Below are 15,039 nucleotides of genomic sequence, written 5' to 3' on the forward strand. Positions count from 1 at the left end.
TACTCAAAGACTTTAATGTGGCAATCAGCTGTTGAAACAATTAAAAACCTTTATACCCCCACTGAGGCCATAAGCGGTTTGTTTACATTTACTTTGCTGACAAACATTGGAGTTAAACACGCATATATTTGGGGTTCTGGCGGGGTACAACAGTTGAACTAAGCTCTTGAAGCATTTATAAGCTACAGTGCAGTCGGAAAGTATTCAGACTACTTGACTGTTTTCACATTTTTTTCTTCTAAAATGGATGAAATAAATGTTTTTCCTCACCAATCTACACACAATACCCCATAATGACAAAGTAAAAACAGGTTTTAAGAAATGTTTTTGGTTGACCTTATTTACATAACTATTCATACCCTTTGATATGAGACTCGAAATTGAGCTCAGGTGCATCCTGTTTCCATTTATCATCCTTGAGATGTTTCTACAACTTGATTGGAGTCCACCTGTGGTAAATTCAATTGATTTGACATGATTTGGAAAGGCACACACCTGTCTATATAAGTCCCATAGTTGACAGTGCATGTCAGAGCAAAAACCAAGCTATGAGGTTGTAGGAATTGTCCGTAGAGCTCCCCATCCAACCTGACAGAGCTTGAGAGGATCTGCAGAGAAAAATGGGAGAAACTCCTCTAATACAGGTGTGCCAAGCTTGTAGCATCATATCCAAGAAGACTCAATGCTGTAATTGCTGCCAAAGGTGTTTCAACAAAGTACTGAGTAAAGGGTCTGAAGATTTTTGAAAAGTCATATTTCACATGTTTTATTTTTTATACAAACCTGTTTTTACTTTGTCATTATGGGGTATTGTGTGGAGATTGATGAGGAAAAAAACAATTTAATGATTTTTTTTTACAAGGCTGTAACATAACATGTGGAAAAAGTGAAGGGGTCTGAAAACATTCTGAATGCACAGTATACTCTGTAAGAATTAATAGGAACGCATTATTAATTTGTACATCCAAAAATTGATGTATCTACTGCAGATTGCCCTTATTTGTGTATTTGCCTGGTGGTTTACCTCAAGATCCAGTTTACCAGTGGTTTCCTTGTTTCCCCGAGTTTACCATAGTGGTGGATTCACGTAAAGATTTAGCACAGTAATTGTCACTTTGTGTATGTTGCAGGATGTTCAGCTGGGTGGTGAAGGGGGTTCCCCAGCCTCCTGGGAAACTAGGAGATGAGGAGAAGACCAATGCCTCACCTGCAACAGTAAGTCCCCCAAAAGTGAGAGAAAGAAAAGGGGGAGATTGTATCACCATTTAAATGTTCTATTACTCAAACTGTCGCTTTGTGTTTAAAACAGGTAAAACAAGTAACATTCAAAGAAGAGAAGAAACAAGAAGGTAATAACTGACTTAAACCTAATCTATAAACAATTCCCTCAGCCATCTCATACTGTTCTTTAATTATGATTGACAGCTCTAAAACCTGCCAAGGCCAAAGAGGAGGAGGTCGCCGAGGAGAATGGGTGAGTGTATCTATGGCCGGAATTCAATACTAATAGTTTGTCAATGCTCGCCAACAGAGAAAGAGAGGGGATCTTTCAACATTGATTTGACACTATTTCTTTCTGTATTGTATTTCTTTGGCAACATTGATTTCCCCTCTCTTGCCAATGAAGCTAATTTACATTTGAGAGAGAGAGAGTTCCATATGACCCGGTGGCCTAGTTGGCTGTGGGCACATATGGTGTGCCAGGAGGACAGAGAGGATCAGAGGGATCAGACCAGGATCAGAGGCAATCCTATAGCGGAATGCTATTGAGCCCACTGTCGTGTCTTTACTATGGTTAAATGAGATGACATGCTATTTTCAAATCGATTACCTAACATTTAATTATTTGCTTAATAAATTAATCAGGCAATAACTAACTCATTAGGAATCTGGGGCACCACGGAAACATTAGTTTATATAGAGCAGCTTTCTCCCAAATCCACTCTTAAAGATCTGAAGATCTTTTATATCAATAGCAGTCAATCATTCATTATTCTTTACCTTCTATCAGTCTCATCTGAACGCCATAAAATTATTGGTTATCTGCACAAACCGTAGCACAAATTATGAATCAGCAATATACACATTTGCTTAATTATTTAACTAACTAACTAAATAATCACAGAAATACATAGAAACATATATTGGATATTGGTTACTAACAGTGATGGAAAAGTCCCTATTGTGCCAAGCCGATATGACAGCTTGGTAGACAAAGGGAAGGGGCTGGACTGAGAAAGAGCGGGAAAGACAAATAGATTCACTACATACAGTCTACAATTATATTCATTGAAATGCTAATCCTTTGCACATGAACAGCCGCTCAAGATGTATTTTTTACATTGGAAGTTTGTCCGTTTTAATGATCTCGTAGCTAAATCTAATCTGGCTCATTTTAATCTTTTCCGCAATTTTCAAGCCCATAACTTTGTTCTCTCTCATTTTTCCACCTTTCCTTAACTACCTCCCAAGATGTTGCTAGAGGAGATTTTGTCCCTCCTGTGGAATTGGCAAGGTCTGATTTCTAGATTATGACATTGTGCTGTTTTAACCCTCTCCGATAAACAAAATCAAGACCGACTGGGGTAGTGACTTGACCTTGCAGATGACTAGTGGGAGTAGGCCCTTCTTAGGGTTAACTTCACATCCTCATGTGCTCGGTTAAATTTCATTTAGTTCAAAGTCTTGCACAGAATTCATCAAAGAAAAATGTAGTAAATTCCTCCCAGACACGAATGACACGTGATAGATGTTCATTCACTCCTGCAGACCATATATTTTATTCGTGTTCTAAGCTGTCTGAGTATTGGGTCATCCTTTTTTAATACTCTCTCTAAAATTCTAGATATTGACCTGCAGACTTGTCCTCAAGTAGCAATATTTTGGAGTTCCATCTTCGTTGCATAGTCTCACTAAAAGTGAAGCAGACGCTGTAGCGTTTGCCTCCCTTATAGCACGCCGGCAGCTCTTGCTTCACTGGATATCCTTCAAACCTTCCACTGCATCATCCTGTTTGAAAGATCTAATGTCTTTTCTACACTTAGAAAAAATGTTATACACTCTGAGAGGATGTACTGATAACTTTTTCTTGAGATGGCAGCCTTTTAATTTCCTTTTTTTTTTGAACAGTTGCCTTCTATGGATCAGGAGTAAGAATTTTGGCCAACGGGATACGGGAGGGTGTGGGAAGGGAGGGATAGTATGTTGTGATATTTGTGTTTTTGTGCATATTTATATATTTCCAATCATAAACGTATTTTATTTTTTTATGTATGCTGCTTTTTCTGTTAAAGAGAGGGAGGTGGTTCAATAAGTATAGGGGGTAAAAGCATGTATCTGGTCAATTTGTATTCTGTATTTCTTTATGTCCAATTTACAAAATATATATATATATATATATATATATATATATATATATATATATACAGTGCCTTGCGAAAGTATTCGGCCCCCTTGAACTTTGCGACCTTTTGCCACATTTCAGGCTTCAAACATAAAGATATAAAACTGTATTTTTTTGTGAAGAATCAACAACAAGTGGGACACAATCATGAAGTGGAACGACATTTATTGGATATTTCAAACTTTTCTAACAAATCCAAAACTGAAAATTGGGCGTGCAAAATTATTCAGCCCCTTTACTTTCAGTGCAGCAAACTTTCTCCAGAAGTTCAGTGAGGATCTCTGAATGATCCAATGTTGACCTAAATGACTAATGATGATAAATACAATCCACCTGTGTGTAATCAAGTCTCCGTATAAATGCACCTGCACTGTGATAGTCTCAGAGGTCCGTTAAAAGCGCAGAGAGCATCATGAAGAACAAGGAACACACCAGGCAGGTCCGAGATACTGTTGTGAAGAAGTTTAAAGCCGGATTTGGACACAAAAAGATTTACCAAGCTTTAAACATCCCAAGGAGCACTGTGCAAGCGATAATATTGAAATGGAAGGAGTATCAGACCACTGCAAATCTACCAAGACCTGGCCGTCCCTCTAAACTTTCAGCTCATACAAGGAGAAGACTGATCAGAGATGCAGCCAAGAGGCCCATGATCACTCTGGATGAACTGCAGAGATCTACAGCTGAGGTGGGAGACTCTGTCCATAGGACAACAATCAGTCGTATATTGCACAAATCTGACCTTTATGGAAGAGTGGCAAGAAGAAAGCCATTTCTTAAAGATATCCATAAAAAGTGTAGTTTAAAGTTTGCCACAAGCCACCTGGGAGACACACCAAACATGTGGAAGAAGGTGCTCTGGTCAGATGAAACCAAAATTGAACTTTTTGGCAACAATGCAAAACGTTATGTTTGGCGTAAAAGCAACACAGCTCATCACCCTGAACACACCGTGCCCACTGTCAAACATGGTGGTAGCAGCATCATGGTTTGGGCCTGCTTTTCTTCAACAGGGACAGTGAAGATGGTTAAAATTGATGGGAAGATGGATGGAGCCAAATACAGGACCATTCTGGAAGAAAACCTGATGGAGTCTGCAAAAGACCTGAGACTGGGACGGAGATTTGTCTTCCAACAAGACAATGATCCAAAACATAAAGCAAAATCTACAATGGAATGGTTCAAAAATAAACACATCCAGGTGTTAGAATGGCCAATTCAAAGTCCAGACCTGAATCCAATCGAGAATCTGTGGAAAGAACTGAAAACTGCTGTTCACAAATGCTCTCCATCCAACCTCACTGAGCTCGAGCTGTTTTGCAAGGAGGAATGGGAAATAATTTCAGTCTCTCGATGTGCAAAACTGATAGAGACATACCCCAAGCGACTTACAGCTGTAATCGCAGCAAAAGGTGGCGCTACAAAGTATTAACTTAAGGGGGCTGAATAATTTTGCACGCCCAATTTTTCAGTTTTTGATTTGTTAAAAAAGTTTTAAATATCCAATAAATGTCGTTCCACTTCATGATTGTGTCCCACTTGTTGTTGATTCTTCACAAAAAAATACAGTTTTATATCTTTATGTTTGAAGCCTGAAATGTGGCAAAAGGTCGCAAAGTTCAAGGGGGCCGAATACTTTCGCAAGGCACTGTATATATGTTCTCAATTGCAGTACCTCGGCAAGCAGTATCTTTTATTTTTCGCCTTTTGTCATTCGTTTCCTGGTTCTATCCACCTGTCCCTTCAACTCAACCATTTCTTGCTTGTGCTTCTGCTGTGCACTGCGGTACTCTGCTGGAGGCCTTACTTCAGGGCTGACCTGGAGAGAACCTTTACAACGCCTGCAACTGATGGTTTATTTTGGAGGGCGTCTGTTGCAATTTCTGCTTTTTTTTCGCTTATGGCATTGTGATCTAACAGTCTCAGCCCTTTAGCACAGATTGAGTTTATATCGCTGCTGAGGTCAGCAATACATTTTCCTATGGATGAGGGATCACTTATTAGTGGGGGAATGGCTGCCAGCCACTGATTGTTAGCTTAGCTTCTAACGTAAAGCTTGCCCTGTTCACTTAAAGCACTAAAAGGTCCCCTAAAATTTGTGAGACGTCATTAGTAAACACCCGTTCCCGTTCAACCCAATCAGTGTTTCTTGATAGCAATGTTACTGGAACACGTGGTAATATTAAGTAATACTCGTCGCGTCTACTCACACTCCTGAAGCGCGGGAGACAGAGATAGTATTTTGCTTCGGCCAAACTAATATATCTTCTCAAATTTCCTTAAATATTTTGACTCGCTGAATTCACACTCTGAATGGCACACATAAACGATCTCAATTGTCTCAAGGCTTGTCTCAAGCCTTCTTTATCCTGTCTCCCCTTAATTTACACTGATTGAAGCGGATTTAACAAGCAACATCAATAAGGGATCATAGCGTTCACCTGTTAAGTCTATGTAATTTAATGTTTAGTAAACTCGGTGTATATTGCCTCTAACTATTTTATCCCCCATCTCTCCATCTCTGTGTAGTGGTGAGGCTGGAGTGTTGACTTGGATCACCCATGGCTTTGCTAATTCTCTTCCCCAGCCTGCTGGGACACCCCGGCTAGGCAGAGCCAACACTGAGGTAAGCGCTATGCTATGTCATCATAGCAAATAGATACTAATGTTGGTGGATTTCTCATTGGTAAGAAATGGAGATCCACTACAGATTTGTGTTAACGTTACTGCAAGATCGTTTTGAGTTCAATCTCGGTGTGCCAGGTTTGACTCTGTTCTCTGTTTATCCTTATCCTTCAGCCCTCCACCACACAGGAGGAGAACAGGTACAGCACTTCTGTGTGTGCGTGTGTGCGTGTCTGTGCATTTTCCAGAGGCAGTTTACTACTGAGTGTTTATTCTGTTTATTCTCCTGTGTGGACATCACTATTCAAGAGTTAGTAAATGGTCTCACGCTGATTAATACTATGTACTATGTTACACACTTAATTTGTAAATTGGGAGGTGTCGGAACAAATAGTGAGCCTGAGGGTGGTAAAGCAACGCATGAAAAAGAAAATCACCTTTGTAATCAAGCATTGCATGCATTTTCATTGACTTTGCATACTGGCATAGAGCAGTAGAGTAGAGGCACTTTCAGAAGTTGCACATATGGGGGGAGGGGAGTTTGTAGCATAGAGTCTGGGAAAAATGTTGCCTTTCATAAATCATTTTAGATGATTGAAGACTTAGCAGGATTTTTTTTTTATACCTCACAAATGATCCAAATGACTACTTTTGACACTGACAAACTGAGATTATGAGATTTTTAAAAACTACCTCGTCTTGAATCTGCCAATAGCTTAGGTGTGTGGAGATACACAGTACTAGTCAAAAGTTTGGACACACCTACTCGTTCAAGGGTTTTTCTTTCATTTTTACTATTTTCTAAATTGTAGAATCATAGTGAAGACATCAAAACTATGAAATAACGAAAAAAGTGTTAAACAAATCAAAATATGTTTTATATTTGAGAATCTTCAAAGTAGTCACCTGTGAGGATCGTCGCTGGAGACAGGAAGAAGGTACAGGGAGAACAATATAAATAATGGACATGAAACAGGACAGAACAGCGTCTGGACAGGGGACAAAATAACGACATCATTGCAAACACCGGGAATAACGTGAGGAACAGACAGATAAAGGGGAGACAATCAAATAATGATGGAGTTCAGGTGCGCGTAATGTAAGGGACAGGTGTGCATAATGATAGGCAGTCTGGTGCTCCCACGGCAGACCGGCTGCGGCGTGGGAGCCTGGCGAACCGGCTGAAGCATGACGTGGGGTGGGCGCCTGCCGAGACCACCGGGACGAGAAAAACCTCTTGATCCAGCTATGGCATGGAAGCCCGACGAGCTAGCTGAGGCACCCCCGGAACCGGACCCAACATCACCAACAACAAACAAGGCCTCCCTGATGCTTCCAATTTTGGTGTCAACATTCTGTGAGGATGAAACTTTTGACAGATGTGCATAATGATAGGCCGTCTGGTGCCCTCGAGTGCCAGAGAGGGAGAGCGAGAGCAGGCGTGACACCACCCTTTGCCTTGATGACAGCTTTGCACATTTCAATTAACAGGTGTGCCTTGTTAAATGTTAATTTGTGGAATTTCTTTCCTTCTTAATGCGTTTGAGCCAATCCGTTGAGTTGTGACAAGGAGAGGGTGGTATACAGAAGATAGCAGTTTTTGGTAAAAGACCAAGTCCATATTATTGCAAGAGCAGCTCTAATAAGCAAAAAGAAACGACAGTCCATCATTACTTTAAGATATGAAGGTCAGTCAATCCGGAAGATTTCTGGAACTTTGAACGTTTCTTGAAGTGCCGTCGCAAAACCCATCTAGTGCTATGATGAAACTGGCTCTCATGAGGACCACATCAGGAAGACTCAGGGTTACCGCTGCTGCAGAGGATAAGTTCATTAGAGTTGCTTGGGCCAAGAAACACGAGCAATGGACATTAGACCGGTGGAAATCTGTAATTTTGGTTCTAACCGTTATGTCTTGTGAGACGCAGACTAGGTGAATGGATGATCTCCGCACGTGTGGTTCCCACGTGATGCATGAAGGAGGAGGTTTGATGGTGTGGGGATGCTTTGCTGGTGACACTGTCACTGATTTATTTAGAATTCAAGGCAAACTCAACCAGCATGAATACCACAGCATTCTGCAGCGATACGCCGTCCCATCTGTTTTGCGCTTAGTGGGACTTTCATTTGTTTTCAACAGAACAAGGACCCAACACACCTCCAGGCTGTGTAAGGGATATTTGACCAAGAAAGAGAGTGATGGAGTGCTGCATCAGATGACCTGGCCTCCACAATCCTCCCACCTCAACCCAATTGAGATGGACCGCAGAGTGAAGGAAAAGCAGCCAAAAAGTGCTCAGCATATGTGAGAACTCCTTCAAGACTGTTGGAAAAGCAATCCAGGTGAAGCTGGTTGAGAGAATGCCAAGAGTGTGCAAAGCTGTCATCAAGGCAAAGGGTGGCTACTTTGAAGAATATAAAATATAACAACATTTGTTTAACACTTTTTTGGTTACTACATGATTCCATATGTGTTATTTCATAGTTTTAATGTCTTCACTATTATCCTGCAATTTAGAAAATAGTACAAATACATTTTTAAAAAATGAGTAGGTGTCCAAGCTTTTGACTGGTACTGTACATATTGTACAATATTAGGGGAAATTATTGTCCTCTAAAAGCTTTCCAGTTTCACTGACTCACCCAATGATGCGCAGCTCACTCACTGGTGATGGCTGATGCCCATGTCAAAAGCCTCTATCTTCTTTTACTCTGTACAATATTGTTCGCTCAATAGGCCTATTTGGAAGTTGATAACATATTTTGTAGCCTACAGGGAGATTAGTCTTTTTTTTAGCAGGAGTCATTTGCTTTTCAATCTGTTTTCCCTCGATTGTATTTGAAATATGGCGAAATAGCTGTTTTGCATGTATGCTGTTCACTGACAAATTTGCAGCGCGTTCCCAACTGTAGGCATGCCTCGTGATTGGGTTACACCAAAAAGTTCTACAGTGACACCATCGAGAGCATCTTCACTGGTTGCATCACCGCTTGGTATGGCAATTGCACCGCCCTTGACCACAAAGAACTACAAAGGGTGGTGCGGACAACCCAGTACATCACTGAGGCCAAGCTCCCTGCCATCCAGGACCTCTATATCAGGCGGTGTCAGAGGAAAACCCGGAAAATTGCCAAAGATTCCAAACACCAAATTCATAGACTGTTCACTCTGCTACAGTCCGGCAAATACTACCAGAGCATCGGCTCTCGGACCAACAGGCTCTAAGACAGCTTCTACCCCCAAGTCATAAGACTGCTAAATAGCCAGACTGCTAAATAGTCAACTAATGGTATCCAAACTATCTTGCTAACTAACCCTACGCACACTCACTAGACTTAATATACACACTCACACACACTTTTACACTCATTGTTTGCTGCTGCTATTCTGTTCTTTATTTTACTCTTATTATGATCTATCACTTTACCCTGCCTGCATGTACAGTGCATTCAGAAAGTATTCAGACCCCTTCCATTTTTCCACATTTTGTTACATTACAGCCTTATTCTAAAATGGATTAAATAACAAATATGCATCAATTTACACACAATACCCCATAATGACTAAGCAAAAACGTTTTCAGACCCTTTGCTATGAGTCTAGAAATTCAGCTCAGATGCATCCTGTTTCTATTGACCATCCTTGATATGTTTCCACAACTTGATTGGAGTCCACCTGTGGTAAATTCAATTGATTGGACATGATTTGGAAAGGCATGCGCCTGTCTATACAAGGACCACAGTTGACAGTGCATGTCAGAGCAAAAACCAATCTATGAGGTCGAAGGAATTGTCTGTAGAGCACCGAGACAGGATTGTTTCGAAGCACAGAGCTGAGGAAGGATACCAAAACATTTCTGCAGCATTGAAGTTCCCCAAGAACACAGTGGAATCCATCATTCTTAAATGAAAGACGTTTGGAACCACCAAGACTCTTCCTAGAGCTGGCCGCCCGGCCAAACTGAGCAATCGGGGGAGAAGGGCCTTGGTCAGGGAAGTGGCCAAGAACCCGATGATCACTCTGACAGAGTTCCTGAGTTCCTTTGTGGAGATGGGAAAACCTTCCAGAAGGACAACCATCTCTGCAGCACTCCACCAATCAGGGCTTTATGATTGAGGTGCCAGACGGAAGCCACTCCTCAGTAAAAGGCACATGCCAGCCCGCTTGGAGTTTGCCAAAAGGCACTTAAAGAACTCTCAGCCCATGAGAAACAAGATTATCTGGTCTGATGAAACCAAGATTGAACTATTTGGCCTGAATACCAAGCGTTACGTCTGAAGGAAACCTGGCAACATCCCTACGGCGAAGCATAGTGGTGGCAGCATCATGCTGTGGGGATGTTTTTCAGCGGCAGGGACTGGGAGACAATTCAGGAGAAAAGTACAGAGAGCTCCTTGATGACTGCGTCAGCCGTGAACACAAACTTAAAGGAATTGATAGTTCTGCTCCGTGTATTCAACAGCTGAGGTTGGAGCTCTGGCTTGTTTTTTTGTACTGTTCCTACCATCGTCAGGTTCCTCTTGAGGAGCTCCTGTCCCAGCTTGTGTGAAGTAAAAAGGTTATTGCATGTGATGTTGTGGCCACGGAGTCCCTGTGTCACGTCCAGAACAACCCACATCCCTTGGTTCTTCTCAGAGACTCCTCCATCTGGCTTCCCCTTAGACACATGCAAGTTCCACGCTTATGATGAAGCAGCGTCACAGGCAAACCAGATCTTGATTCCATATTTAGACGGTATGTAATGCCTGAAGGGGCAGTGGCCCCTAAATGACATAAGCTGCTCATCAACAATAACGTTGGGCCCAGGGTTGTAAAACAGGGGAAGGCAGTCCTCCCACTTGTCCCACACTGACCTGATTGCAGCAAGCTTGTCTCTCTGCCGCCGAGCTGATATGGTGTCTCGGTTATTGGAATAATCCTGGAAATAATATGAAAGTTTTCCAGAGACATTGTTGCACGGAAAAGTTCTCTGCCAGTTTCTGCATCCCACAGGGATTCTGTGGATTCCCCATTGCATCTGAAAACATCAGCAAGGAAAATAGTCACAAAGTATGCATGTAAATGAGTTTGGTCCATCTCCTTCCAAAAATATGCCTTCCCTCCAAATTGGTGCAGTCCAGAATGATTTTCTGGTTGGTGTCTGGGATGAACAGTTCAAAAGAAGACTTGTCCTGCTCATGAGTAACCACCATCCGCGTTGGCCCTGGTTGCATCCTTATCACATTGGCAGCCATGCGGAGTGTTTCATTCCTTGGACAAAAAGACTATTCAATTTCACCATTTTTTTTACATCCATATTTCTCCTCATGCAGCCTTCTGATAAACTGGTTGCTGACGGGCTGGTCCTGGGGCTGGCTGAGGGTAAATCTCATCCTCTTCTTCCAACTCACTGTCAGACTCCGAATTGACAGAGACATGATCCTCATATTCGAAAATGTCTTAGTCTTCCAAAGTGGTAGACGCTCCATCCTAACTAATTTCTTTCTCTGCAAAAATTATTTCGAAGGCCCTCTGAGCAGAGATTATTTTTGCAATACTGATTGATTGTGGTAAGGAGCCTCACATGCAATGCTATTTATTTTTTGTGTCCCTCCCCCAATTTGCACCTGGCTGGGGTAGAGTGTGGGAAAATACAGAATTGTTATAATGTATTTTAAATAATGTATCGAAATAATGTATTGTAATAACATTGTGCAGGTTCCCACAAGACATTATGTAGTTTCACACACTACAAAGGGTAAAGAGTGCGAGAAACGTGGCAGACAGGCAGGGAGACAGACAGGTTCTTGGTGTTATGTTGAAACAGCAGGCCCAGGGAGGAGAAAGACAGAGTGAAGGCACACAGCAAACCTTTTTGTTTCATTTTTGCTTGTTTTCATCTACACACACACACATTTCCACACTTTTATTAGCTTCAGGTCCAGTGGAACCAAATAATAAATATGTAGTATAAATGTGTGAGGGGGTGCACAGTGTGCACTCAACGAAATTGTGTTATTTTACATGTTCTTCACAGAAAATAAGCCAAGGCCAATGATTCTCAGGTTGAAAAAATAATTAATTGTCTAATTTTTCTTTTACTAAACATTGAAAAATGGTCCCACAGACACGAACACCACATAAGGGTTATGAACTTAAGAAATATTTGACAGACAGGGCACAATGTTTCCTCAATATTAAGGTGTACTGCAGGAGTCGATTTTGGGACCAGTTCTCTTTACTATTTATAAATAACATTGGTCTATGTATTCATTCCTGTAATATTAATCAGTATGCAGATGATACGGTAATGTATGCCATTGCACCGACAGTTGACCAAGCTATGTGAGAGCTGCGAGCTGATTTTGATACATTACAGAAAGCCCTTGTTGATTTAAAACTTGCACTTAATGCGGGCAAAATGAAATATGTCGTTCTCTAATTCATGTAAAAATGTCTCAGATGGGCTCTATATTCACTTATTGGATGGTTCCCTCGTCGAGCGTGTTCCCGCCTATCTGGGCATTTGGATTGATGAAGAACGTTTAAAAAAACATACTGATGAGCTAGTTTAAAAGCTAAGGTTTAAAGTGGGCTTGTACGGCAGAAAGTACAGTCAACTTTCCTGACAGATCTTGACTATGGTGACACCATTTACCAGAATGCAGAAGCCACTACTCTTGAGATGCCGTCTACGATAGAGCACCTTAACTTTATTACAGGTGGAAGTTTTAATACTAGTTGAACCACTTTTTTTTATCACGTTTTGAACGTTTTAATCACTGCATCCTGTATCAGACGGTAGCTCACTTCATTACTCCCTTGTTTACAAAGAGATACCAAACCCATTCATTCTTGAGGTGCTGCTTGTCTTCGAACAAAGTTTGGTAAAACCGCTTTTAGTTTTAATGCACCACAGTTATGGAATGCATTACAAAACAAATTACACCTGGATAGGTCAGTTTAAAACTCGGTTGTTAAGTGTTCACCGAAGTGTGTACTTGTTTCAATTGATTGTTACAGCTTGTTGATGTAATACATTTATAGCTGTCTTGTAGTATTTTTTAAAAATCTTTTTGTTGTTGCCGTATTGATGTCATTTTTGTCCTCAGGTCACCATTATAAATGGGACTGGTCTCAATTCGGATCCCCTGAAGAAATAAAAGTTAATACATTTTGTACTTACATGAGTTTTGTACATCTCGCTAACCTAATGGGAAAGGGATTAGCACCATCTAAATGCTGTCAATCCTTCCCATTATCCTTCCCATTCATTTGCATCTATTTTTTATTTATTCAGATTTAGAATGGCATGGTGAAAATATTAAGTTCAATGTAGCAAATATAAGCTACAATACCTGAATTGACCATCTTCTGATATGTCAAACCTAAAAAGTCCAAAACTCGTACCAGTTCTGCCACTGCCCACGCTTGCGTTACTGTAAACTGCTTTCACAGCCCCCCACCGCATTCTAATGCATATATTTAGCAAAGCCGCAGCCAAAGCTGTCAATGAAAGTGGTTGTTAATCAAAACAATTTTCATATATTTTATCTCTCCACAGGCAGGGGTCGAGAGTCATCGGCTGGATTGCCCAGGGATTGGCCAGTGTGGTTCCACAGCCTGAATTGAAAAACACGGAGGAGGTGGAACCTGCAGAAACAACAGAGGTACATATGGAATGGTCTGACAGATGCCCTGAAGGGTTCCACAGATTTTATTTGAGTAATAGCCTGTAGCAGTGTTGTCTGAACTTTCATCTAAGTCAGTTAAATTGGTTGTAGTTAAGTGTTGTAGCTATATAACAGCCCCTACCTAAAATCACACTGTACACTAAAAATGTTTAAGTAAAGAGGACTTAGGCAGCCCCTCAAGCATTTGTTAACTTCAATCAGCAAGCTCTAATAAATAAAAACAATCTCAGTTAGAGAGGACCAAAATGTATTATTCATAGTTAAATTATAGCATTAGCTTTCTTTGACTCATCTCTGTCCTGTACTTGGAACCAGGATAGACGTTTTTAACAGCATTTCCATACAGATTGCAGAGGTGATCAAGGTGCCGGAGGTTAAGAAAAAACCTAGCGTAAGTAGCTACATCAAGGGCCTTGCTAATATGCTAACCAAAATTACTCATGGCTTATGCTAACATGTAGCATTAGCTTTCTCAAACTCTCAATTCTGTACTTGGTGCCAGGCTAGCCATGTTTAACAGCATTTCCATTCAGATTGCAGAGGTGAGCAAGGCGCCGGAGGTTAAGAAAAAACCTAGCGTAAGTAGCTACATCAAGGGCCTTGCTAATATGCTAACCAAAATTACTCATGGCTTATGCTAACGTGTAGCATTAACTTTCTCAAACTCTCAATTCTGTACTTGGAGCCAGGCTAGCCATGTTTAACAGCATTTCCATTCAGATTGCAGAGGTGAGCAAGGCGCCGGAGGTTAAGAAAAAACCTAGCGTAAGTAGCTACATCAAGGACCTTGCTAATATGCTAACCAAAACTACTCATGGCTTATGCTAACATGTAGCATTAGCTTTCTCAAACTCTCAATTCTGTACTTGGTGCCAGGCTAGCCATGTTTAACAGCATTTCCATTCAGATTGCAGAGGTGAGCAAGGCGCCGGAGGTTAAGAAAAAACCTAGCGTAAGTAGCTATATCAAGGGCCTTGCTAATAGGCTAACCAAAATGTCTCATGGCTTACGCTAACGTGTAGCATTAGCTTACTCAAACTCTCCGTTCTGTACTTGGAGCCAGGCTAGCCATGTTTAACAGCATTTCCATTCAGATTGCAGAGGTGAGCAATGCGCCGGAGGTTAAGAAAACACCTACCGTAAGTAGCAACGTCAAGGGCCTTGCTAATATGCTAACCAAAATTACTCATGGCTTATGCTAACGTGTAGCATTAGCCTTCTCAAACTCTCATGTATGTACTTGCAGCTAAGCTAGTCATGTTTAATAGAATTTCCATTCAGATTCCAGAAATGACCAAGCGTAAGTAGCTAGCTATAATATGGGCGTTGCTATGCTA

At 41.2% G+C, this 15,039-nt stretch overlaps 1 protein-coding gene across 1 annotated transcript in view; it reads left to right on the top strand.

Annotated features, from left to right (window-relative positions):
- The window catches only part of LOC110506084, a 33,055-nt gene extending 18,525 nt beyond the window's left edge, over nucleotides 1–14,530 (top strand). The window contains exons 2-10 of the mRNA XM_036964556.1: nucleotides 1,131–1,215; nucleotides 1,310–1,349; nucleotides 1,426–1,474; nucleotides 5,933–6,029; nucleotides 6,203–6,228; nucleotides 13,573–13,678; nucleotides 14,049–14,093; nucleotides 14,236–14,280; nucleotides 14,423–14,530. Coding sequence (XP_036820451.1) covers nucleotides 1,131–1,215; nucleotides 1,310–1,349; nucleotides 1,426–1,474; nucleotides 5,933–6,029; nucleotides 6,203–6,228; nucleotides 13,573–13,678; nucleotides 14,049–14,093; nucleotides 14,236–14,280; nucleotides 14,423–14,530 — 601 coding nt within the window. The remainder of the gene's footprint in view (nucleotides 1–1,130; nucleotides 1,216–1,309; nucleotides 1,350–1,425; nucleotides 1,475–5,932; nucleotides 6,030–6,202; nucleotides 6,229–13,572; nucleotides 13,679–14,048; nucleotides 14,094–14,235; nucleotides 14,281–14,422) is intronic.
- Nucleotides 14,531–15,039: the final 509 nt, after the last annotated feature.

This window comes from Oncorhynchus mykiss, chromosome 26, assembly GCF_013265735.2.
Source record: "Oncorhynchus mykiss isolate Arlee chromosome 26, USDA_OmykA_1.1, whole genome shotgun sequence".
Lineage (NCBI taxonomy): Eukaryota > Metazoa > Chordata > Actinopteri > Salmoniformes > Salmonidae > Oncorhynchus > Oncorhynchus mykiss.